This window comes from Drosophila virilis, chromosome 4 (assembly GCF_030788295.1).
Source record: "Drosophila virilis strain 15010-1051.87 chromosome 4, Dvir_AGI_RSII-ME, whole genome shotgun sequence".
Classification (NCBI taxonomy): Eukaryota; Metazoa; Arthropoda; class Insecta; order Diptera; family Drosophilidae; genus Drosophila; species Drosophila virilis.
Genome location: NC_091546.1, coordinates 24,367,400 through 24,393,381, shown reverse-complemented (window position 1 = coordinate 24,393,381; position 25,982 = coordinate 24,367,400). Strand labels below are relative to the sequence as shown.

The window sequence follows — 25,982 nt, the reverse complement described above, 5'->3', positions numbered from 1 at the left end:
GTAGGTATATTCGGACCTACATTCTTCTGTCCAAGAGCATTTACTTTTTTTTTAAATTGATTGTGTTTAATAAACATATTGTATTATACGATGGTGTATCGTATTATACGATAATATTACACATTTTTAAGATTTTCGGAATTAACACTCCGAATAAATGAAAATATAAAAATACGGTGAAATTTCAAAGCTTATCTTAATTAATTGATCAAATGAAATCCCATTACAACTGAAATCTCATTACAATTCTATTAATTTGTTACACTTCCCAGAGATATTCACGTGACGAACTGTGCAACAATTATCGGAAGTTCTGGATTCGTTTCAAGAACCCAAAAGCAATTGCATATATTTGTTTACATTTATGAAAAATGACGCAATACGCTTCAATTATCTTCTTGAAAATTAATGAGTGTCCGAAGCGGATATAAAAAACAAAAAGAAAAAATAATAAAATAAAAATACTCACTTACGAGCGAGCAATGTTGATATCTTCAAGAATATTTCTTAATAGGCAACCAGCACGGAAATACTATCTAGATAGCCGTTAAAATTTTTAATTATAATTATAAGTAGACCAATAAAAAAATTGAAGAAAACAAAACCTTCAGGCAGGGGAATATAAAATTATTAAATCGGGGCAAATAGGCAGAGGAAAGAGACAAAAACGAAATCAATGCAAAAATCAATTGAGTTCGCGTCACGGCGATAACCTCCTTATAATATCAGCGCCGAGAACTGTCTGCCAGTTAAATATATATATATATATATATATATATACACACACACACATAAATAGAATTACAGGGTGTAGACCGAGTAAATATATTAAGCTATAGGTCGTGCTGTTTAGCCGGTCAGTCAGTTGCCTCAACTACTTGGCATGGGTTTTATTTTTTGTTTAGCTGTTTGTCTTTTGCATAATATCCGATTCATTTCAATGCTGGCGCGGCGCTTGAAAATCAAATTAAGTGCGAGTCCGAGTGCGTTTCAGCTGAAAATTGTTTTCGTCATGTCAGCGCAGCGCTCAAAAGGTGACACTACAGAACCAGCCCAGTCCCTGACTGGCCCCCGGGTCTGCTCCGTAAACATCTGGCCAGCCAGCTATAAATATTCAACAATTAAATGCTGGGCTATGTCTAGGGGCTTGAGCTTGAGCCCAGGCCCGAGCCCAGGCCTGGGCCCGGGCCACTTCAGATCGCTTGCGACTACGGCAGCGGATCTGGCTAGGTTTTATTTTCCAAGTTTTTTTTTTTTTTTTTTTGTTTTTGTTATTTTTTTTAAGTCGCTTGCGTTTGCTATTGCGCATATTTAACCCTACGGGGTTAAGTTAAACATTACGCTTACGTTTTATTTTGTTTTATTTTGCGCGCTTTTTTTGCGATTTATTTTCCATGTTTTTTTTTTTTTTTTTCTTTTCGTCCGGACAGCAACATTTGCGAGCCTTCTTGTAAAACTTCAGCTGAACAAGTATTTTTTTTATTTGTAATTATTGGATCGTAAAACAATTGCTTATATCACGACTAATCAGTTTTTTTAATCTGCTCGCCAACAACAAGTTCTTGCTAATCAATAAACAAATTATAAACATTTACAATGATTGCGCTCGTCTGGCTTATCAAGTTAATCAAGGCTATCTCGCTTCTATTTATAATTCTCCCCCCTAACATACTCATAAATTTTTCCAAGCGCTATACTCAATACAAAATATTCAAAAACGCAATTCGAATACCTGTAAAATTTTTTGTTTTGGGCCTTTTTGGCCAGGCACGTGCCACGTGCAAAGCAGCGATTAAGTGAAATTGCTGACCTGAACTTTTGAGTTAGTGACCTGAAAATTTGGGAGTGGTTAAAACTCATTATGAATTGCGTTCTGTCCAAAACATCCTCGTAAAGTATGTTTAACAGAGAGTTAACAGGAGCCTAAACTGATTTTACTTTGGGTTTTCATAGACGTTTACTCGATTTCGGAGTCTTATTTCAAGCGAATGATTAACCATATTTTATAGTGAAGATTTTCTTAAAATTGTGTCTTACTTTCTTACGAAGACAATTTTACAATTAATAAACTTCCTACGATTCGGAGTAAGTTCGGAGTAATTTCGGACTTATTTTTTCATTTGAAATTTCAAATGCATTATAAGGTATTACTTTTTGACAATAATAATTTTCAATAAAATTTTATTGCAATTCGGAGTCCTTTCAAACCGCGTTTATCATTTAGATTAAATTTGACTATCAATGAATTTACATATTTATTTTTGTGATAGTAAAATTATGTTTTCACGAACATTCAACAATTAATTCTAAGTTATTGGCTAAAAAAACGTCTCAAAGTAAGATAATAAAAGCCGTAACTATTGTAAGTGATTTTCGGAGTCGCGTCGTCTTATTATAAGTATATGCAAATAAACACTGTATCCTTTTAAGATTCAAATGATTTTCGCAAGTAGACCGAATCTTGTTCGAATGATTTAGGATCATGCTTCAGATTGGATTAAAATTTATGATATTGATAAATTGATTGGTTATCAAATTGTGCGTAATGCGACGTTTTAGTTATAATGGTGCTCAAAAGTTAATGTCTAATAGCTATTATTTGATATTTTTATATTCCACTCACCGTGCTCATTTAGCTCCTGTTCCATTTGCTCCACTTTATTAATCTCCATTAGCTGCTGTCCATCGGTAATTGTCAGATCTTGTGGGTGCTTCATAATTCTTATCGAACACGATTTACAATCATGGGCGAGTCATGCTTAGCAACTGTAAACGAACCAAATGATAAGTGGTCAATATATTTGAGGTAAATCAACACGAAAGCTGTAATACAGCTAGTCAAACTAGTCTATCAATATTCTAAGTATATACGTGAGTGCGTATTAAACTTTTAATGGGTTTCCGAACACACGATAAGTCATCAATATCGTCCATATAATTTGTATATTAATAAAAAACAAACAACATGTTAGTTCTGGTTACATGACAGTCCCCCTGGGCGATAATTTTATGATCCTGCTGATATTTATACATGTATATATATATATATATATATATATATATACATTATCACCCACCTGCCTGGCAATATAAAGGCGCTATCTGTAGCTCTAGTTGGCCAGTTTATGGGCTACTCATAAACCAAAACAACTCTATGACACACTCCATGCGGAGAGCTATTACTGACTCGTAGCGCCGAAATAAATAAAGTACATATACAGAAATATTGAAATAATAATCGTTTCAAGCCCGTCCAGATAAATGCCCAAAAAGCGACTATGAGACTCCACCGAAAAAGCTTTTTCTATCAGAGGCAATGCGTCAAAAAAAAAAAAGCAACAAAAAACAAATAGAAAAGAGAACAACAAAATTCGCGTTCACTGATAAGACGGGAAAACAGGGAATTTGTGATTGTTATCAAACGTTTATTATTTCTTTGCAATAAATGTTCGATAAGCCAATGGCGGCTAAATACGTGGTCCGAAATATCAAATCGAGGCAACTTCAACCCAACCCTAATCACAATAATAGGTTTCGGATCGTGCCCGGAACGTGACTCGCTTTCGCGCGGCCTTAAAGGTGTTTAATGGGGATATCGGAAATCAGGGATACGACTGTTAAATGAGCAGAAAGGGAAAATATGGAAATAGAATGCGGGCAGGATAGAATATGACAGTAAGGAAAAGAAATGGGCGGTTGCAATAACGAAGATAGCAAAGGAAAGTATAGAATTACATGATACTATCCTAGGTTTCATATTCTAGCCATATTCGTTTCACACTCTTTCACTATCCTTCTGTATTCCAGAATGAAATATCATGGAGTTAATATTAGGATAACCTTAGATCATAGTCCTTTATATTGCAAGATATTTTTAAGTTTTAAACTCAATTCAGAATGTACTTTTTAGTTTTAAGGATCTTAAGAGAAATTATAAAAAAAATATTATATAAAAATATGTATTTCCAAATTTATTAATACTATACTACTTATGTATATATACATATTAAATATTAAAAATGCTTTAATATATTATTTAGTTGCTTAAAGGAAAAGCACTTTAATTTAATTTTAAATTTAATATTTTTTCAAAACATTTTTCTAGGGAATACTTTAAAATTTGTTTTTTTTTTATAATTATCAAGCATTATAATATTCGAAATCCACCCTTCCGAAGCTTGCCCCGACTAGAACTTTGATATTTTGGCCGTATTCAGAGCCTCAGTCATGAGTCGGCCGAAGTCGGCATGGACCATGGTGAAGAGTTTGACGGCGCGTTCCTGCAGGAATTGACTGGCATCCGATAGATGCTCCGATATATTGCGCACGAGTCGCTTGCGTCCACAATTGTCCAGGGTGTAGGTCCAGAAATCGGTGACCTGACTGAAATTATCCTCCGTATCGCCGCTCATATAGCGATAGACATCGCCCGAAACGGGACAACAGGTCTGCAGAGCCAGAGCCCGAGAGCTCTCCTTGGGTCCGCAAAAGGAGTTGGGAAAGTAATTGGGTGCACCGTCCTGATTATCGTTGACAGTCATGGCGCCATCACGCTGAAAGTTCTTGACATTCACGCGATAAGGACAATTGACAGGAATCTGCATGTAATTGGTGCCAAGGCGATAGCGCTGGGAGTCGCCATAGGCGAAGAGCCGGCCCTGGAGCATTTTATCTGGCGAGGGTTCGATGCCGGGCACCATGTGTGCCGGGCTGAAGGCCAGCTGTTCAATTTCGGTAAAGTAGTTGGTGGGATTGCGATCCAAGACCAATCTGCCCACGGGCAACAGTGGGAAGTCCTTTTGGGGCCACACCTTGGTCACATCGAAGGGATTGAATTTGCTCTTCTTGGCCTCCTCGTTGAGCATGACCTGAATGAACAAGCTCCAGCTGGGATAGTTGCCCTTCTTGATGGCGTTATACAGATCGCGTATGGCATAGTCCGGATCATGTGCGGCCAGCTCCGAGCAGCGGCGTGTATCCAAGTTCTTAATGCCCTGATCCGTCTTCATGTGAAACTTCACATAGAACGTCTCCCCGCTGGGATTGACCATGCGATACGTATGCGCGCCATAGCCATGCATATGCCTATAGCCATCCGGAGTGCCGCGATCACTGAAGTACATGAGCAGCGAGTGCAGCGTCTCCGCGCGCAGCGACATGAAGTCCCAGAACATGTCCGGATCCCGCAGATGCGTCTGCGGATTGCGCTTCTGGGCGTGTATCAAGCTGGGGAAAAGTGAGGGATCACGAATATAGTATACGGGCATATTGCAGCCCACCAAATCCCAGATGCCATCCTCCGTATAGAATTTGACAGCGAAACCACGCTGCTCCCGCACCGTATCCGCCGAGCCACTCTCGCCGCAGGCGACCGAGAATCTCATGGCAACAGCTGTGCGCTTCTTGACCTTGTCGAACACAGAAGCCGCACAGAATTTGCTTATGTCGTGGGTGCACTCGAAATAACCAAAGGCTCCAGCGCCCTTTGCATAGGTAACCCGTTCGGGTATGCGTTCCGCATCGAAATGCGAGATCTCGTCCAGATAAATGAAATCCTGCAGCAAGGCAGGGCCGCGCGGTCCCACCGTCTGTATGGCGTCCTTGACCCCAATCGGAGCACCACCCGAACTGGTGCATTCCGTTTGGGCCGCCGCATCGTTGTTCTTGTAGTCAATCAGCTGATTGGAGGCCGGATCACGTGAACACATTTTGAATTTCGTTAAATCGAATGGTTTATATAAATATATATAGATATAGATATATAAAGAGTGAGAGATTGCAAACTAATTCAAATTCGTGTTAACTTATGAAATTTTCAAAAATATCTGTCGATTTTAAAATATAAGCTGAACGATTTGCAAACACGAGTTTTGAAGTGAATCTCAATGTTGTTTCAAGTTGAACTAAACTAAGTTAACTTTCGAAAAGTATTTGAAAATATTTTATCGCCCGAACCATTTAAAAATCGATATCGTTCGGAGTAAAAAAATGTAACGTTTCTACGAAATCGATAACAATCGATTTTGTTCCTCAACACAAAATGAAAATCCATTAAATTAAAACAAAATGTCAATTCAGTAAACACATGTACATACTTGCATTATTTAAAAAAAAAAAAACAATAATTATAAGCTCAAAATTAAAACAGTTATTTCTCACAAACGTCTGGAAATAGGAATTTTACAGTAAGAAACTATTGCGTTTTTAATACACGAACTACATTATTTTGAGAGCGAAACTGAAATTATATTTTTTCTCAAAAAAGAATACTATAAAATTTCTTGAATTTTTCTAATGGAAAACTTAGAATCGCCTCTAGAAGTAACTCTTAATTAACCCATGTGCTAGAAGTTCTTTTCATGGGCCGAAAGAAAGAACTTTCCTAATTACTGAGCGATCCATTTAAATATTGAAAGAATGTAAAATAAAGATTCAAACAACTCTCATAGGGAATTAGAAAGAAATGAAAATATACTCTTAGAAATTATTATTATTTTGCATGTGCAAGGCGCAGAAATAGGTTCTACCCTAACGTAATAACTATCTCATTTAGTACAGTTATTTGTTAATGCTGTTTTTCTATTTTTCTATTGGCAAGATTTTGCCGCATGCAAAGCTTTAAATGGGAGGCGGCCTGTTTGCACGCGACACACGTGTCCATGGTTGAATGACAGTCAATATACTGAGCAAGACTAAAAGCTTAAATAACTAGAATGTTAAGCAAATGGGCAAAAATGCTATACATATAGATAAATACGCTAGTGTATGTGTGCATGTGTGTGGCTGTGTGCGGTTACAGACAGTTACAGAGACACACACACACACACACATGCACATGACATATGGAAACTTACTTGAAAGCTCGCCGTTGGAAGTAACAGTTGTTGTTGCTGCTGCTGCTGCTGTTATTTGCTGCAGTTAGTTTTGTTTTGCTGTTGCTTTTGGTTTTTATCAGGCGCACTTTTGCTGCCGCTGCCGCTGCCACTGCCACTGCTGCTGTTATGGCTGTTGACTCTAGTTGACCGCATGAATGAAAGCGAAGCAGAGCAGACGCACGAGCAGAGCGTCACACACTTGTTGATTTCCTTCCTATTTGTGCTTTTTTCATGGTTCGTCTTTATAATTGAAAGTTGTTGCTGCTGATTTTTTTTTTTTTTTTGGTTTTGGTTTTTTTTTGGCACTCAAATCGTATTTTACATGCTCGCTCACCCCTATTTCTTATTGCTGTTTCTTTGTTTTGCTTTGGTTTTTTTCAAATAATTAATTTTTTTTTTTTATTAATATTGCACTTAAGCGGCTTTCGGTCGCATAATTGCCAGCCTTACTGTTGTTGTTTTGATATTCATTGTGTATGTGTGTGTGTGTGTGTGTTTGTGTGTATTTGATGCTGCGCGCCAATTAAAGACGTAACGGCGAACACTTGCACATTAAAGTGATTTTTTTCAGTTGCGACTCAGTCGCTGCATATTCATTTATATCAATCAAAAGCGCTATGTATTTGTTATTGTTTTTGTTTTTGCTCGTTCTCAGTGCGACGTCGTCACTTGAACTCAACTAAGGCTTCTGTCTGCAACGGTCGCCAGCGACGACAGCAACAAGTCCCCTCGATGAGAGGGAGAGAGAGAGAGAGCGAGAAGGAGAGAGCGGCATGCAGTTATCACTCGGTCGCTCGCTCTGCCTCTCTTTCTTTGGCACGCTCACATCAACACACTTGCACACAGCTCCTATGCTCACACACTCACACACGCGACCAGCAGCAACGCCGCTGTCGCTGTTACGTATTTGTTTTTGCAAAAATCAAACAATATACATACATATGTACATTTATTTTTCTTCACTTTCTTGTTAAAAAACACGTCAGAATTGCATAAAACGCGCGTGCTTGATTTTTTTTAAAGCCAATATTTTACACACCTTGCATTATTTAAGCGGGGGCCCGCCGCTGGCAGTGGGTTGACTGAACCCACTCACACTCACACACACACACACACTCGGGCCTAATGGGCTAGACGGGGCACAATACGTACCAGAAACGAATGCGAGCAATGGGCGACTGAAATCAGAGTGGCAAAATTGAACGACAACGCGAATCGGTTGTAGAGTGAGGGAATGCCAAGAACGCAGCAACTGTCAGGCAGGCGAAACCAGATTTAAAGGGAATCTCAAACGCTTTATAAAATTGTCGTTTTTATTTTTTTACCATGTGCGTTTTAAAAGAAGCTACGCAAAAATAGCAACAAAGCACAATTTAACAATATTTGTGCAGAGAGTGAGATTGTGGCGTTCGCTCTCTCCCATTATCTCTCTCTCTCTCTCTACAACTCGCAAGTGTGTGTGTTTGGGTCACTTGTCACGTCTCATAGTGCGCCACACTGTGGGCGGCTGATCGAAAGTGAGCGCTGCCAGCTGTTCAAAAATTGCCCAAACAAAATATCGATATAATAGCAATCGATATCAGTACGTGACCGTACAGTGCCGCTGCAACTGTAATTTACAAGTGCTTGAGTTCGTGTGCAGCAACGATCGGATGCTCGAGCTGCCAATTAGTTGGTAAACGGCCAATTGACGCTTGGTGTACAGTCTGGCAGCGCCGAACAGTGCTGTTAAACATATCCATGTGTTACAGTGCTTTAAAACTGTTAAATTGATATCAAATGAATTTTTCTGATATACGTATTTAAAGGGGATTTACATTTATGTTAGAAAACTTGTTTATTGAGATATTTTTGCCTGCGAACTGGGTACAGTGGGCCACTAAATTATTATGTATTTTAAGTATGTGTATATGGTTTTATGCTCACTAAATATAAAATATATTTGAATTCTTTACTTACATTTAACACGCTTCTCATACGAATATTTATATTTATAATATTTACAGTTGTTCAATTTAGCACATGAACGTGTACAATTATGGTATGTTAAATAAATAATAAATTAGCATAAAGCATAATGCTTTCCGTTGTTGTTTTGAAATGCGCTTCCTGGGCAACGACATATTTCATTTACACTTTTACAATAATTATGGTATATTACGTATTTGTAGATATTCATTTAAATAAAGCATAGTGGGAACAGTAATGCGTAGCAAAGTTTAGTACAGTTTGCATAGCATAGAATTTGGATTAGACTTAAATACAATTAAGACACACTTTGTTAAGTAAATTTTGTTTAAAGTTAAGACGTTAAAAAAAAAAAAAAACAAATATATAAATTGCACTAAGTATTAGATTTAGCTTAAAAATTGTCACGTGCTGCAACTGAAACAGGTACGAATTTAGCAGCGCTCGCGATTGTTATACGCCTGCACCTTGGCCACGGTGCACTCGAGCGCCGCCTGGATGTCATTGAAAACGGGCACACCCTGCCGCTTGGCCAGATCGATGAGATACGAGCGACCCCGGTTGTAGTCCTTGATAGCCGCCACCGTTAGCTGCAAGCATTCCAATTCAATTCTTAATCAAGTCTTGCAAGCATATCGGCAATATATATATATATATATAGATGTATGAGGTCTTACAAAAACTTAACTAATATTTGCTAATCTGAACGAATTCATATATTTCACGTTTATTCAATTTGTCTACAATTTCTCCTAGCTTTTCTTTTTTGTGCCCTAAAATTGTTTATCTCATAAAAATTGGGATTGTTATTAAATTATAATTTTATATTTAAATATCAGCTCAATCCAAGTGAATTAATAAGGAAATATAAGAAAAACACAGAACGCATGGAAATATCTAAATTGTTGATTTAAGGAAACAATATTCAGGTAAGAATTTATTGGCACCACGACAATCAAATACCCCTGCCAGGCCTAAGGCCTGGAATTAAGCGAAGCCTATATCTTAAAAAAGAAAGTTTTCAATACAAAAGCCCACGCATATGCCTGAATATAATATCAGAAATATCACTATATTTATACAATATCGGATGGCCGACTTCCATATGCACTTTCTGGCAAACTTTATCAAGATGACCATAAAACTGATTTATCTGATTGATATTGCCTAAGAATTTGGAGTCAAGGATTTAGTAACTACTTAAATTAAATATCTAACTTAAAGATAAAGAAGAAATTTTTAAAATGATCGAATTAATTTGAATAGATTTTGTTTAAGGAATTGCTATCTTTAAATTTGTCTCAGGTTTTGGTCACAAAGAGAATTTATATTCATGATAGTTTTCGTGTTCTCCTACCTTTTCACCGCCCAGCACACAGTCCTCGGGTAGCATTTGTACGGCCAGCACCACGTTGTACATGAGTCCGATGCAGTGCGCCGCGAGGGTCATCGGGGCCAGGGAGCGCGTCTCGTTGGTGATGACAAAGAGCAGCACGCGGCTGGAATCCAATAGCGCCGGATTGTAGAGGCTCTGGCGCACGGCCATGGGCGGCAGGGACCAGCTGAGCGACTCCTCGGCAACGGTGAGCTCCTCCTGTTCCTCCAGCTGCAGCTGATTGCCGCGACACTTTCGGCGCGTGCGCACAAACGAGCGCTGCTGCTGTTGTTGCTCCTGCGAACGTGCTGTGTCCTGAGTGGCGGTTGCTCCAGCCGTACGCTCCTGCGTGGATAGCTGCTGCTGCTGCTGCTGCTGTATACTCTCGTGCAGCGCGGGCGTGTGAAAGGTGACGCCCTTGGCCTGCAGATAGGGCGCAGCCAGCTGTTGGCGCCATTTGGTGCGCAGAACGCAGCTGCCGCCAAGATAGACATCGCGCAGATCCAGGCCGGAACAGCACAGAGCATCGCCGCCGCTTGCAATGGAGCTGCTGCTGGAGAACACCGAATCATTCGAATCGCTCTCCTCCTCCTCCGTCGTGGCGGTCGCCGGCGTCGCATTACTGCTGACAGCCATAAACGGTTTGGTTTCTATCGTTTTGGTGGTGATTATTTCAGTTGTTTCAATCGATTCGACATTCAGCATTATCTGTGGCTGTGCTTTTTTACCTAATGCCGTGCTGCTGCTAGGCTGCGGCGAGGAGGTGCCGCTGTCCCGACCGCGGCTCAGCTGCTCGAACAAGCTCTGACGCTCCAAGTCGTGGCCAATGCCGCTGCTGCTATTCGATGGAACGCTGGCATTGCTCGAGGTGCGCGAAATATTCTTGCTGGCCGCGTAATAAATGTCCACATCAGGAGCTGAACAAGCATTTCAAGAGCAGGATTAGTAAGGGCTTTACATATATTTAGAGGCATTTGCTCACCATTGGTAAAGTAAACCTGCGGCGGCGGCACATTCGTCCCTTTGATGGGCGAGATGCAGCCGCTCTCGTGTATCTCCTGCTGCAGCACCGACAGGTACGCTGAGATGACACAAAATAGATCGAAATCGATGAGCTCATGGTTTGGCATGACGGGCGTATTGTGGCAATTTGGCTGTCGAACTGCCTTCTTCTTCTCGTCGTCGTCGTCGTTGTCCTCCTCCTCCTCCTCTGCCTCCTCCTCCAGATTCGCCTCGCCTACAGCCTTTGTACTATGCGTTTGAAGCAGTTTCAATGATTCGCGTTGGTTGATTATTATCTTAGTTAGATTATCTAAATTAACTAAACTCTGAGCATAGCCTAAAAATAAGAGAGCACGTTTACACTGTTCCACAGTGAGTAGTTCGCTTTGGGGATTCACGCGATCAAAGGCGCCGCGAACGGTACTGTAAGGATAATAGAACATAAATTAAATAATTGGGAATTTCATAAGAAATGCTTATTCTAGATTTGCCATTGTCTTTAGACTATTCGGTTACATCCCAAAATACATTGACTTTGTTTTAAATATTTCTTAATTTACATTATAAAGCTAACAAATACAATTATATAAGAATATAACATTATTTTAAAAGATATATACTTTTTGCATAACGCAAAAGCAAACTAGCAATTCAAATATTTATCCCAAAATGCGGACGACTCATCAGAAGAAATACACAAATTACTCACTCTAATATAGAAGATATTTTGGACGGTGGATCTCGGATGCCAGACAAGATCTCCTTGGTGCGCTGCAGACCAGATGGTATATTATCCAAGACGGGCAGGCCGCGACGGGAGACCAGCTCCTTAAGTATCAATTGATTGCGATTTAAATCGAGGTATTCTCTGTAAAGGAAAATGGTTAATTTCTATTAATTTTGATCAACTTTGGAGGGGATGCAGGTTACATACTGATGCGAAATAGGCTCGTTGAGGATATTCTGATTTGGTTTATACGGATGCAAAACCAACACCAGCTGCTTGCAGTTTTGACCCGCTATGTGTGCCGCCTCGATGGCACCAGCAGATGCGCGTGTTTCCGAATCCATGACAAAGAATAATACGCGTGCCTTTTCCTTGGCTCGATGTTCCAGCTCAATGAGATCTGGCGTCCAATCGGATACTTGCTGCAGTCACAAAATGGAATATAGTTAATATATAGTCTGTGTGGAAGAGAGAGTGGCTTACTTACAGGATTATAGAACGAAATGCCTAGCTCCTTGAGTGCGGGTATGGCGACATCCGCACGCCATGTGGTTGGATTGCAGGAGCCACCGAGAAACACCTCGACGGGCTCATTGTTGGCATTCTTTTTCTTTTTGGTGTCGTCGACGCTGCTAAAGGACTTTGTACTGCGCAGCTCGGTGCCATAATTCTCCGACTTCTTATTGTAATGCATGGAGGCAGGTGTTGTGGTTGTGGTTGTGGTTGCGGCTTGCAGAGACTTTTGCGTTTTGCTGGAGCCATCTGCCGCTTGGCTGGCATCGTCCTGCTGCTGCAGTAGAGAGCTTGACAGTTGTTGGTATCTAACATCACAGAAGTTTGATGCATTCGATATTGTTGAGGCGCTATTGAAGTAGACATTCTCTTTTTATTGAAGTTTGTTAAATTTGAACTGTGGCAAAACTCACCGAAAACGCTTCAAGTCCGCAGCAAGCACACAAAATTGTCCAAATGTCAAGCCGTTTGCCTGTCCCCGGCCTTTCCGTGCCACTTTCTTGGCCGTTTGCAGCATTTCGCAGACTGTTTCCAGAGAATTTAAATTAATTCATTTTAATCTCCTTAATTTTCTGATTGTTACTTACTCTGCTTTTGGCTGGGATGAAAGCTTAGCTCGTGGAAGAGCTCCTGGGTTCGCTCGTCTGGCACCACATTGCAACGCGCCTTAGCTCTCCAGGCATTCAGAACTTCTCTGCAAGTGTAAGAAATGAGAAAATATAGTTATTTAGAGAGAAAGTCATGTGCTAATTACTATTTATGTGAAAGTCATGTAACATTTTAATTAACTTAATCCTACTCCTTCTATCGCACACACTGTTGTCGCCTCTCTACGCAATTCTCAAGCTAATCCATTTTAATTTGAGTTTATATAAAAGTTATATGAATTGCCTTTCCATGCCTCAAGTAAGTCATTATTTGAGAAATTTGATTGAATCAAGCAAACTTTAAATAAAGGCTGTCTTCTCACTAGATGATTAATTTAAGTTAGCTAGCACATTTAAATGAAGGATTGTGAATGAATTTTATATTCAAGTAAAATCAAAAAGTCAATGCAGGAACCCAATAGCATTTTTACTACCTGTCTTAACAAATGCCCGACAACACTTTCCTTATATGTAGATGAGAATATCAATGAATGGAGCGAAGGACAAGAAACAACATGACTGTAAAACAAAATTAAACAGCGTTGTGCGTTGTAAGAAAAACAAAACAAAAATATGGTGAGCTATAAATGTTGAAGTGGTTTTCAATAGGAATCGGATGCGAGGCACGTTCCATGTTTCGAGAACACCAAAACGCGTCAAAATCGCGTCATATTGCGCGTTTTAGTGCCGAAACGAGAACTTGCCCATAAATAGAAAACGAGAAAAATCGTGCAAAACGAAAACAATGCATTAAAAGATGTATGAGATGAGCTTTACGTTATTTCTGCTGTGGCCGCTGTGGCAGCCTCCTTCATGGCAGCAGCTGCGCAGTCTGCTTCCGCGTTTCCTGCCACAGATTGCCAGCGAGACACCAGCAACAACAACAACAGCGAGTGGGAAAACAACGGCAATTGCATCATTTGTGCAGCGAGCTGAAGAAAGATTTTGTATATATTGCAAATATTGCGCATACGTAGCGTGTGCCAGAGCAAAATATTATAATATACACACACAGAGAGATATGTATATAGAGCTGTTATTAAATGCGCTTATGGGCGACTCAAACTGGGCAAATAATATTTCGCGACGCAGTTACTTGATTTCCATTTCATTTTTAAATATATTTGTACACACACACACACAGAGACGCAAGCTTGTGCTTGGTATATAATATGTTTTGTTTAATAATAAATTTTGTTTTCGTTAAATGGAAATCGCAAAAGTGATATCATACACAATTTAAATTGTAAAAGCAATTTCGTAAACAAAACCAAAACAGAAACAATTTGTTTTCTTTGGCAACAAAAGTTTAAAACTATTAACAAGTAAATTGTATTTCGAATATTTTCATCGTAAGCACATTGAATTGAATTGTAAAATTCTAAATGCACAGACAGAAGTACAAAAAATATATAAATGCCTTAGTCGTGCGCCAATTGAGCTACGTTCGGCGACTAAATTTCGTTTGCGATTCAACATTTTTGCTTCCTTTAATCCCACTTTGGGCATACAATCAGCCTTATCAGCGGCCAATGACAGCGGTCCGAGCAGCTGACGTCAAGTCCAGCGCTTCAATGTCGACCATGGCAAATTTATACATAAACAATAAACAAATTAATAGCTAATTAAGCGCCAGCTGATAAACATAATGGGCAAATAAATTGCAAACGCAAGTGAAACGTCTGAGAGCTATTTAATAATACTTTCCAGTTGAGCTCTATTTGACATTTATGTCAAAAGCATTTTGTCATAAAATTGCTAAATATTTTTATAACTATTCGCAGCTTATAAAAGTTAAGACAACGCCTCTCTGTAAACGTCGTTAAAATAAAATAAAGATTAGAAACAATTTGGTAATAAAGAAACAAGCTCGACTTGAAAATACCTTTACTCAATTGCAGATTATTTAGATCGAAATTTGTTTCCATTTTGAGCAAATTGTTTCATTTATCTGCAATTGCAGTATTTGCTATTGATTTTAAGTTTTATTTATTGCTTCAATAATCTATAATTGTTGATTTAAAGTTGCCATAAAAAAGTACTTAGATAATAAACACATTCGAGTGTGTTTTGCTGGGCTAAAAATTTAATAATTAATGCGCCTGCATTTGCCAATTGATATAAATATTAATTATTGTCAAGAACTTTAAATAATTTTATTCCAATTAATTTGAAAAGATTGTAGTTTTTTTTTTTAGGTTTGATTGCCTTTTGATAGAAATATTGATAGCAAGACATTTGTGCAAATTCTTTATATTAATTTTAATTTGTCATATTTAAGAAATGTTTATCAATTAATATGTTATCTTTTAAAGTTATTGTAGTTCCGAAATTATTTTAATGTTTATATATGTTTATATGTTTTGATTATATTTGTCATTCAGCAAAGGATGCTAAAAATAATTTCAAAAATATTAGTTTAATAAATTGAACTAGGATTTTATTATTATTATGTTTATAAGGAAACTTTTTGAATAAATTATTGTCTGTAGTTCGCACACGTGAATTCCTTATAAGTTGCCTACTTGATACACATTTGATATACCCTGTTGAGACTTGGCGCTCAAATCAGACTAAATATTACGCCCAATTAGCAAATATAGTGCGGTTGCCATTTCGACTGTTGTTTTTAACCCCTTTTTTTTCTTTGGTTTATGGCTAAGCCACAGCGGCAGGGTGACAACATTTTTATGGCTGAACAAACTAGTCTCGTTGTTTGCAGCTACCCACACGAGGTAAATATTAAAAAAAAAAAAACAACAAATAGAAAATTAAATTATAAGCTATGCTCAAAATTTGCCACAAAAAGGCAAGAAAAAAAAAAAAATAAAATAGCTCGAAAAAAATGACACATGTTGAGCAACAGCTGAGAAGCGAGAGAATTGCAAATGCAAATGGGGATTATGTCATTGCCAAGAAACTGAATGGCAATAGAGACCCGAAGGCGGCCAACAAGTGCAGGCTGGTCAAAACGTGTCTAGAGAGATGACCAGAGAGAGCGGAGGGTTGGGGGGAGAGAGACAGGGAGAGAGAGATGCCAATTACATGACTGCATCATCGCGGCAAAGCCCAGACAACATATGTTGGCCAACAAGATGGCACGCCCACACATTTACAGGCGAATAGACCAAAGGGTGAGGGGGGCTTGACGACTCTTGGCAACGCTCAAGTGTTGGCCACACTAAATTTGGCATTTTAATGAGATGGGGCTCTATTTTTGGGTAGCGCTTTCCGTCTCGATCTCCATTCCGATCTCGTTTTCGTTTGCCGCGTGGGCTGCTGCTGCAGGTTGCGCCATCAACGTATTTGGGTTTCGGTTCTTTTATTTGAATTCATTTTAACGGCAAACAGACGCAACAAATTTTATGTTTTGTTTACAAAAGTTGCGCAGAATTCACGATATACACGTATTGCTCAGTTGTTGAAAGATTTCCGGCATAGCACACACTCAATGAGGAAGTGCAATATCAGATAAGTTACTCGAGTTTACGTGAAATGCAGCCTCTTCTTTATGCTTCGGTATTTTGAGCATGTTTTTATATATATGCGTCAACATTATTTTTGAAGCACTGTATATAATTAGGGAGTTCTTCTGCCCCTTCTACCCTGTTTATTTTTTTTTTATTGGAGTCCGTTTACATGTGCAGCCAACATTTTGTCTCAAGCGCTGAATGAATGCTTCTACTTTAAGAAATGTGAAATCTTTTTCTAATACCCTGTATTTTTTTAGATTATGCATTCACATAAGTGGTAACAGTTTTGCCTGAAACATTAGCATTGATGTCTGAAGCTGGGTATATAATTAATTTTGAATAAAAAAATATGAACTCTTTTCCTATACCCTGTACTTTTGTTTTACGTTAAAAAGCCCGACACATTTCATAAGGAGATTTTGGATGTTCGTACCCTGTTTTCTGATATGAACACTGAGTTAAAGATTACGCATATTTTTGCTTTATGAAGCGTAAGTATGCATCTTCTTTTATACCCTGTAAAATTTTCTTACTGCTTTCTGTTTTCGTTGTTGTTACAAGCCCATCTGTTAATATTAATATTGCAATGTGCCTGATAAAGATTATTTATTAAAAGTCTGTCAGGTACATCTCAGTCATACTTAACTTTGCTGATAATTATAGGATAACTGAATGTCGAGCATTCTAGAAGTTTATAGCGCTATTTACTTGGTTTTTTACGGTGGTTTCGATAGTATGCCGGGCTACTGCTACTGTGATTCACGGCTGCGTGATGAAATTCTGTACGCAGTTCTAAGAACTTGACATGATGAGCCAATTTGCCCGGCCCCCATCGGGGACGGCGGTTGTGGTAAACAAGTTTTCGCAGTTCTTCTTCAGCTTTATTATTTTTTTTTTTTCGTTTGGTCTTGGCTAAGGCCTTGCATTCATAAACAATCAACAGTGGGACAGATACGATAATAATGCGCAATAAATAATAAATGAGAGCGGGACAGAGAAAGTGAGATAAATATCTGTAAAATCTGTTTGTAAACAACAGGTACGCCAGTTTACCGGAAATAGGTAGAAATTGTAAGAGAATTGTCTGCAGATAAGCTACAATTAATATATAGACATATATGTTTAGATAGGGCACATTTGTGTGTGTGTGTGTGTGTGTACATAAATACATACATATATACATAGATACATATATACTTCTATATACGTATGAGCTCTACGTGCTTCTGATAGCGTGGCCCTTGGCGACAATTTGTGAATCAGTTGAGACAATCTATAAGGCGGTATATAGGCCTCATATCGCTGCGATAAGAAATCTGCGGAAATACAATCTTTGGCGTAGATCTTTTGTAAAAACCAAAGACGTCATATATTTCGTATTTAACAACTTTACAATGCCAATATTTAATAGACTCCAGACATGCTGATGATCTGTTCATTAAGTGTTTTTTTTTTTTTTTATGGACGAATGACTGTAACTGTTTAGTTAGTTATTAGTTAGACATCAATCACATCATTTACATTATCATAAGGACTATTAACTTTTTCAACTATATAAAACGCGAGTCATTCACCCAACTCAGCAAACGATTAAATATCTATTCGTGATTCTAATCAAATTCAACAGTTTATTAATTTTCTCTATTAACAGTAAGTGTTTTTCCACTTCAGTACCTCCTCAATTCCAATATTATCTTTTATCTTTATATTAAAAACTAGTAAGCAATTGGTTTATTATATTCCGGATAATAAGCTGAGGCGGCGCTGGCCCTTATCCGCATTGAAGAGTTATATGAACAGACTTTATGCGCTGCTATCCACAATGTGATAATGCCTTATCCGTTGTTTCACTGGATAAAAAGCTTATCACTTATCCGTATAGTAGATTGAAATGACAATAGAATTATCTCATGTTATCCAGTTACCGCTTAATTTAATTATAATTTTCTGTGTAAAGATCTGGCTTTAAAACAATAAGTCATTATCCGCGCTTATGCATGGCTCAAGTTAAATAAATTTAAACAAATCCCACTTTAAAACCAATTAATCCACTGTTAATAAAGCCCATTCAGTAGAGTATTATCCACAATTTAACTATGACGCACAAGCACCCAAAATACAAAATGCGTAGCTATGTTAAATGGTTTCATCTTAAATTTAAGCTTCCAATGCTACTCAAATGACTAATACCCTGAGAAAGTCGATAGAATCAATTCATAAATTTAAATACAAACGTCTGTTGTTGACTAAACGTCATATAAATCATCGCATGACTATCTTCGGGCCTAATTCGTGTCTATCCAAGCATTCGCTCATTCAGTCAAAGGCCTTAAACCGGCAATGACTAAACAGTCATAAAGAGATATATAAACGAATGACAAGCAAATCCTTGATTATAAATAAGAGCCCCAATTTGTTAAACGTATAACAAGCGGATAAGCTGCACGAATGTCAATGGGAAAATAAATGATAACATTTGTGGCTATCCGAACAGCTTGTTTCCACCGGATAAGCGCGCAATGTCATAAGTCAGATCTATTATAATGCTTAAGCCAGATGGAAACATCCGCAAATGATAAATTTACATAGATGAAAAATATTTTACTGCAAATGCAATTATCTGTTGGCCTGGGGCCAAGTCAAATGACGTCGCACGAAACCTATTAAATACATATAAAAAAAAATAAAAAAAAAAATTAAATATTATCAATAAAATAATGCAACTGCATAAATGATTTCATTGACCCACGCGCGAGTGCCTTACAAATGAGTAATAAACAATTTCCGAATGCAATTAAGCAAGAGACAAATGTACATTGAACTTTAAATGACGCTGATGAGCCAGCAGACAAAGATGTTGATATTCCTGATCATCATGACGGTGATGTCTGATGTTGCATGTCATACAGACAGAACGTCATACAGACAGAACGGAGAATTGGTTGCGGGAGGTGCAGAGCGCAACAACTACATATAAGTATAAACAATAGGCGCCTAAACAAATCACTGAGCACACATTTGCATTTAACAGCTTGTAAATTAAATCACCAAGCACACACACACACACGCACACACACACACGCACGCCCGCCCTGTGAGCAAGCAAAATATTTGCATACAAATCTGCAAAACAACATGCCGCTACACATGTCAAATAGCGCTGAGCTTTGGTCTGCCTTATGTAGATGAAGATTAATCAGCAGCCAGCTATGTCAGTTAGCAGCTGGGTGCGGTGTGCTCGACTAGGCAATGCCCTGTAGGAATATATTGATGTTCAATTATGTTAAAGAAGCAAACAAAATAACTGTCAATATACACGCAGCGCTTTAGTTTTAAAAAAAATTGGAAATTAAAATAAAAAAAATATAAAATTTAAATAGTAAACCTGAATTTTGATTAACAATACGAAATGCTCTATGGAGTAGCTGTGTCACTTTTTTAAAAGATTTTATATTGGCATAATATATATTATTTTTTATGGAAATAAGACTTATAGCTAACATGGAAAAAATAATTGACCAATATTAATTCCGACATATTTCTTTAATATATCATCATAATCTCATAATACAGGGTATGAAAATCATTTGCGTATAAGAAAAAAAAATGAGCAAGAGGTGTGTTAAATTTGTTTGCACAACACTCGTGGCGCCCGGGCTACAGAGCTACAGGTAGTCAGCCGCCCGCCGCCTGGTCAGTTCACAGTTCCCAGCCAGGTTGCAGCTGCTCGACGACGCCGCCGACTCGTTTTAATAAAGTATCAACACACGCACGTACACACACACACACATACAGTCACACTCACGCAAACAAACGCTCACAGCCAAAGCAATAATCGATGATGAGGTCATAACTAATAATAAAAATGACGACGCTCTGAGAGCAACCGCGAGCAAAGCACATGGCAAAAGCCATAAGAGCAACGAGCACTAATGAGCACAAAAGCAACTTGAGGAAATAGCGTAAAGAACTTTACACGCTCTCTTTCTCTCTTGCTCTCGCACAGCCTGGGCAGTCTGGGTGCTCTCCAACTGACGAGAGCGGAATTGGCCCAACAGCTGTTTTTGGTGGGCCCGTTTTTGAGGCCAGGCACAGATTTTTGTTAACACCTTCACTTAAGAACGCCTCATATTTATATTTATTTAATAATTGTCGCAACTTTATCGTTATCACATCAATGCTTGGCCGCAACTGACGTCATGTCGTTGCTCTTTGAACTTTCGAGCATTTATCGTATATCTCACAGAGAGATTGGCGGTCTCTTTCGCTGGACACAGCACTCTGTCAATAAATCAAACTCTTAATACCCCAATGGGAGCCTACGAGAATTGTGTGCTTGACATAAACGTCTAAAAGATATTTAGGTAATCAATTGCACTGTGATTGAGGGTACGTGTGGCTATGGAATTTTATCTTCCTAAATAGTTTGGCAATATTGTGGCTAAGACGAAATGAAAGACAAGTAAAACAAATAGCTAATATTTTTTTTGTAAGATTGTAATCATTTTTTATGTTTTTCTAGCCGAAAAGCTTATAAACGGAGGTATGTAAACACTGTCAATTTTTTAAAACCTTTCAAAAGAAATAATTCTAAAGTTTCAGAAAATCTTTGGTAACCAAAAACAAAATTTGTTTAAACTCAGCTGAGAAAAGAAAAAAAAAAATAATTTAAACAAAAAATCAATTACAAACTTCCAAATACCATCTCAGGATTTCACAAATTGATCGATCTGATTGATAGATGGTTAAACATACTACCCAATCTGACAATAAATACAGAGTATTTTTCTCTCATCACGGATATCTTATCAAGTGAAACGATAGTTCTTATGAGTATGCCTGAACTTAATAAATATCTAAACATTTATAAGCCGCAATCGATTTGTCAAAACAGCTTGTCGTTGCTTTCAATGAAACTTGAAATAAGTTAACAAAGGAAAGCCTACCCCAAAGTAAGGCCCATATCTGTTTGAATTGGCTGTTTATTTATAACGCTGCCTTAATGCGTACCCCCATACTACGACCGTCTGGCAGATATCTATTTAAAGACAATCAAAACATGATTCCAACTTGGAGGGGGGCATTACTTTCCCCCCCACACGAAGACACGATAGATAGCTTTGTGGTTATTGACACAGAGATGACTATCGCATTAACAAAAACATTATAATGCTGATAATGATAATGAAGTCGACGACGATGATGATCATTGTGTAGTTTTCTTTCGGGTTCTACGCTTTGTTTAGACCATGGCGGCATGTCGTTGTCCTATAACCTTTTCGGCTTCAATTTAAAAGTGACATCAACATTTATTTTTAAGTTACATACCGAATGCTCTTTCACTCGTTAACATTTTGCCTGGTCTTCATACATATATATATATATAATTTTTTTTTTATATATTTTTTTGCTTTTCTTATTCGTTGCCCATTTTTGTATTTATTTGTGTGCCAAAAATTGTAGCGTAGCTATGATATCACTTGGCAGTAATTTGTTATGTTTTTGTTTAATTTTTCATTTCTTTATTTTTTTGGCCAAAGTATTTTTGTTTAGAGTTCCATCAAGGTAAAAGTACATTGTTTTTTGGCATTTTGGACTCTGCTTCTCTGCTTCTTAAACATTATTTGTCAATCACAACTACAATTCGAGCTATCGACAAGCCATAATCTAATCTAAACAATAGCCCAAGATTTGGTATATGGGCGAGTGTGCTGTGCTTTTTATGTCAGCTGCTCGAGCAGTTTTTTACTCGACCTTGATGTGCTATGAATTTGATGGTTTTTATGCTCTTTTGAAATATCATCGCAATGCTTTTGGCCAAACAGCTGCTCGTCAAGCAGTTCGGTTCGGTTCCAGGAATTCGTTTTGTTTTTATTCGCTAAAGGACGGTCGAAAGCGTTCCCTGAAACAAACACAAGCCATTTGCGCCCAATTTCTGTTAAGCAAACAAATGTTTTTTTTATGTAAGAACATAATACCATGCATATATGTGGGATTATGCATATGTCTATGCTAGTAGGCACTTTTGCGAAAGTTTCAAAAGAATTTTAGAATTAAAAACTATAATTTTAAATGTGATACATATCTAATTTCTAAACTAGTTCTTCATTATGTTTGTTTACAAAAAAAATACCTCAGCTCTTTTAAGCCAATTTAACTCCATAAGAAATTTTATAAATTGGTGAACCAATTCCAAAGACGATATTTGAAGAATCTTTGGGTATTCTAAAGGAAATTTACTAAATATTTGATCAGTTAAGTCCGCACGTGCAAAAGCTTATATATCTTCAAATATTGATGGATTGTTTTTAAATTAAAATTCTTGGGGTTGGCTGGAAATGGTTGGCCATAAGAAATTGATTAATTGTTCAAAAATGTAAATGTAGAGAAAAACTTCTAAAAATTGGCATAAATTGTGATCAAGATAAGGAGGGTTCTATGCTCTTTTAATGAACTTGAGAAATGTGCCCGGTTTTGGAATTCCCACGAGAGGCTAGAAGCGTGTGGGTTTTAGAATTAACCTATTTTTTATACCCTCAACCCATTAAAAATGGGTATAAGTGTACATTGTATTTGTGCAAAATGCAAATGTATGCAACAGGCAGAAGGAAGAACCCCCCGTCTGTCTGTCAGTCCGTATGTATGAACGCAAGGATCTCAGAACTTATAAGAGCTACAGACTTGAAATTTTAGATGTATGTGCTCCTAATGCCTGCACAGATCGAGTTTGTTTCCGATGATCAATAACTTACTCCATTTCCAGGCAATCGATAAGAATCGATATCGATATCCTGTTTTTTGGGCAATTTTGGTAAATAATAAGAGCTAGAGTCACCAAACTTGACATAAAGCTTTTAAAATAGATTTAATCTAAGCATTATATGTTGGAAGAAGAGGGTTCAGGGTATCCCCTAGCCGGGAGCTCCCGACTAGAACCTCTTACTTGTTTTAATTTCTAGTTAGATTCTTTAAATATTTCAAAATATTGTTTTGTGCTCACAAATGTTTATATCTATATCTATGCCTGTAATAAATATGTATATCAATTAATAAATGTATATTTGAAATATGAATTGAAATAATTCGAAGTACTAAGAAATCTCTATATAGACATAAATCACAAAATACTTCTGCTTACCAGGGGAACTACTAGTTGTTGCTTTTCTTCTTAGTTTTAGGAAAAGTTCCCGCCTTACCAATAAATTTATTATAGTTGACTATAGTTTAAATATTGACTATATATCCCGAACTTTAGCTTTGCTTATGTACATTTAAATTTACTTATTAAAGGAGCCACAAAATATACACAACATACGCGACGAGACGACGTTTCTGCATTAAAACATACTTAAAAAATAAATAAATTTTTCTTGTTTATATGATATTTATCAACTTCCGGGCTGAAGGATAAGTGAGAACCGCGAGAGCCGCGAGAACCGTAAAACCAGATACCAGTAATACGAGACAAGTACCGCACTTTAGAGGCGCACACGGGCAACTGAATATTGAATGCGGTTGCAGTGTATTATCGGGAAGTCGCAAACCCCTATAAAAACAACCACAACAACAAGAGGAGAAACAACAACAACAACAACCACAGCAACAACAAAGCCATGCAAAATGTGCTCAATGAAATGCCGATTAAAGTAGTAAAAATGAATTTTTTGTTGGATTTTTTTTTTTTAATGGCGCACGAATTTTGATGTCATGGCAGAAATTGTATGCGCTGAGTAGCTGGGATTAGACATAGTATATTTATGTAAGTATTTATAGGCATTACAAGGCATCGCTTCGATTAATATTGTGTTAAATTACTAATTAAGCGGACCACTCAAGCGCGACATAGAGAGGGGGGCGAGAGATTGAGTTCTCTCTCTCTCTCTCTCTCTGTCTGTCTCTGGAGCAATGTTACGGCCTGTTGGCATTTGATGATGTCATGAATTATCGTTTTCTGATTGAAAGTATCGATAGCGACCAGTCGAACCGTCGACCCGGACGACTGCCGACTGGCGACTCTGTCGGTTCAGAACAAAGCACCCCGTCAAACCCACAGATTGTCAGTCACATGCTACGAAATGAAGTTGTCATCGCCACATTTGGACGCTTACTCCCCCGGTGGAAAGCAATAGGGGAATGTTGCTGGCTCGTATGAGCGGAGGGTGGGGGAAGAGGGGGATACGTCAATTTCGATTTTAAAGCACGCTATATAGGCTCAACAAACTTTTGGTCTGCGTCTAGTTATGAGGTCAACATTTCAAAAATAAATGGGTTACATGTGCCAAAGAACCGAAACCGACAAATTAGTATCAACCACACTTGATTGTGTGTGAATGAGTGTGTGTGTGTGTGTGGGAGCATCGATTGTGTTGGTCAAATGCGTAGAAAGTTGGTTCTAATCTCAAAGCAACAACAAATTAATAATAAAGTAATTTGCGCAAGGTTAGTAAGCCAATTGCTGCTCTACACAAATGTTTTCTTCTCATTTAGTATACCCTGCAGTTGGCATTATTTTAGAAGAGTTGTTAGAGAGTTCTTGTTACCTAAAGATTCATTCATAAGATGGTGACATATAATCTATCTTCTAGGCTGCAGTTTGTAAGCCTTGTTGTTTTTTATTTGATCTTAAATTTGGTTTGAACAGTTTGCTAGAAAATTTCTGATTAATAGAATAATAAATAAATTCTTATAAGATTATATATTTAATAAATATGTTTTTTTAAAAGTAGTTTTCCGTAAAAGATTACTTTTCCTTAACCTGACGTCTTAAACGACATTTTTTTTATTTTTTTTATCAATATATTTTTAACTTTTTTGTTGAACACTTTGAGGATTTTAGTAGAAAAACACACATGTACATATGAATATTTGTTTTTTGAATATAAGTCAATTTTCTGAATTTGGATTTAATTGAAACCGTGTTTTTATTGATGGGCTGAAGAAACATTTTTTTTTTTTTGGTTTTTTATTCTGCTTTTGAGAACTTCGAAACTAAGTATAAAATATACATAAATATATATATTTATATTTAATAATTTTTTCTCTAAGGATTTTCTTGATAAAGATTACACAAATGGACTTGTGCACTTTTATTTGTTATAAATTTCAATCAGATCGTAGAGCTTACAGAGTAGCTAGCAGAGCTTCTATTGCCATTGTCGGCACATTAATTGATTTGTTTTTTTTTTCCAGCCATGTAAATGGGTGAAATGTTCAAAGTGAGTCAGTTGTGTGTGCTGCATGTGGATCGAGCTCAGCTGTGCTCTGAGGTCATTTGCAAACGCAGCGTTTCAATTAAACGAGCATTTGTCGGAGTGGAAGTGAATGGGACAGGTGTATACAGGTATCGAGTGGGTGTGACACAATCAAGAGTCTAGCGGGGCAAGCTTTAAAGCTGTAATGACT

The 25,982-nt window shown here is 37.6% G+C and overlaps 3 protein-coding genes across 6 annotated transcripts in view; all 3 read right to left on the bottom strand.

Moving 5' to 3' along the window:
• The window catches only part of Hnf4 (Hepatocyte nuclear factor 4), a 28,299-nt gene extending 20,529 nt beyond the window's left edge, over positions 1-7,770 (bottom strand). The window contains exons 1-2 of the mRNA XM_032437873.2: positions 6,855-7,770; positions 2,624-2,766 (exon numbers count right to left, since the gene is read on the bottom strand). Coding sequence (XP_032293764.1) covers positions 2,624-2,717 — 94 coding nt within the window. The 5' untranslated portion in view covers positions 2,718-2,766; positions 6,855-7,770. The remainder of the gene's footprint in view (positions 1-2,623; positions 2,767-6,854) is intronic.
• Positions 4,060-5,821, bottom strand: CatB (Catalase B). Its single transcript, XM_002057798.4, has one exon. It carries the CDS (start codon positions 5,706-5,708, stop codon positions 4,188-4,190), a length of 1,521 nt encoding a protein of 506 aa, XP_002057834.1. The 5' UTR covers positions 5,709-5,821; the 3' UTR covers positions 4,060-4,187.
• The window catches only part of raw, a 35,319-nt gene continuing 16,551 nt past the window's right edge, over positions 7,215-25,982 (bottom strand). For 2 of the 4 annotated variants that reach the window (XM_032437869.2, XM_015169683.3), the window contains 9 exons: positions 13,048-13,154; positions 12,874-12,985; positions 12,435-12,810; positions 12,155-12,369; positions 11,930-12,088; positions 11,201-11,643; positions 10,201-11,135; positions 8,201-9,433; positions 7,215-7,240 (listed from right to left, as the gene is read on the bottom strand). In XM_032437869.2, coding sequence (XP_032293760.1) covers positions 9,278-9,433; positions 10,201-11,135; positions 11,201-11,643; positions 11,930-12,088; positions 12,155-12,369; positions 12,435-12,810; positions 12,874-12,985; positions 13,048-13,154 — 2,503 coding nt within the window. In that variant the 3' untranslated portion in view covers positions 7,215-7,240; positions 8,201-9,277. Of the gene's footprint in view, positions 7,241-8,200; positions 9,434-10,200; positions 11,136-11,200; positions 11,644-11,929; positions 12,089-12,154; positions 12,370-12,434; positions 12,811-12,873; positions 12,986-13,047; positions 13,155-13,884; positions 14,043-23,718; positions 23,880-25,982 lie in introns of those variants that run through there. The other 2 variants (XM_015169681.3, XM_015169682.3) reach the window with 2 other exon arrangements.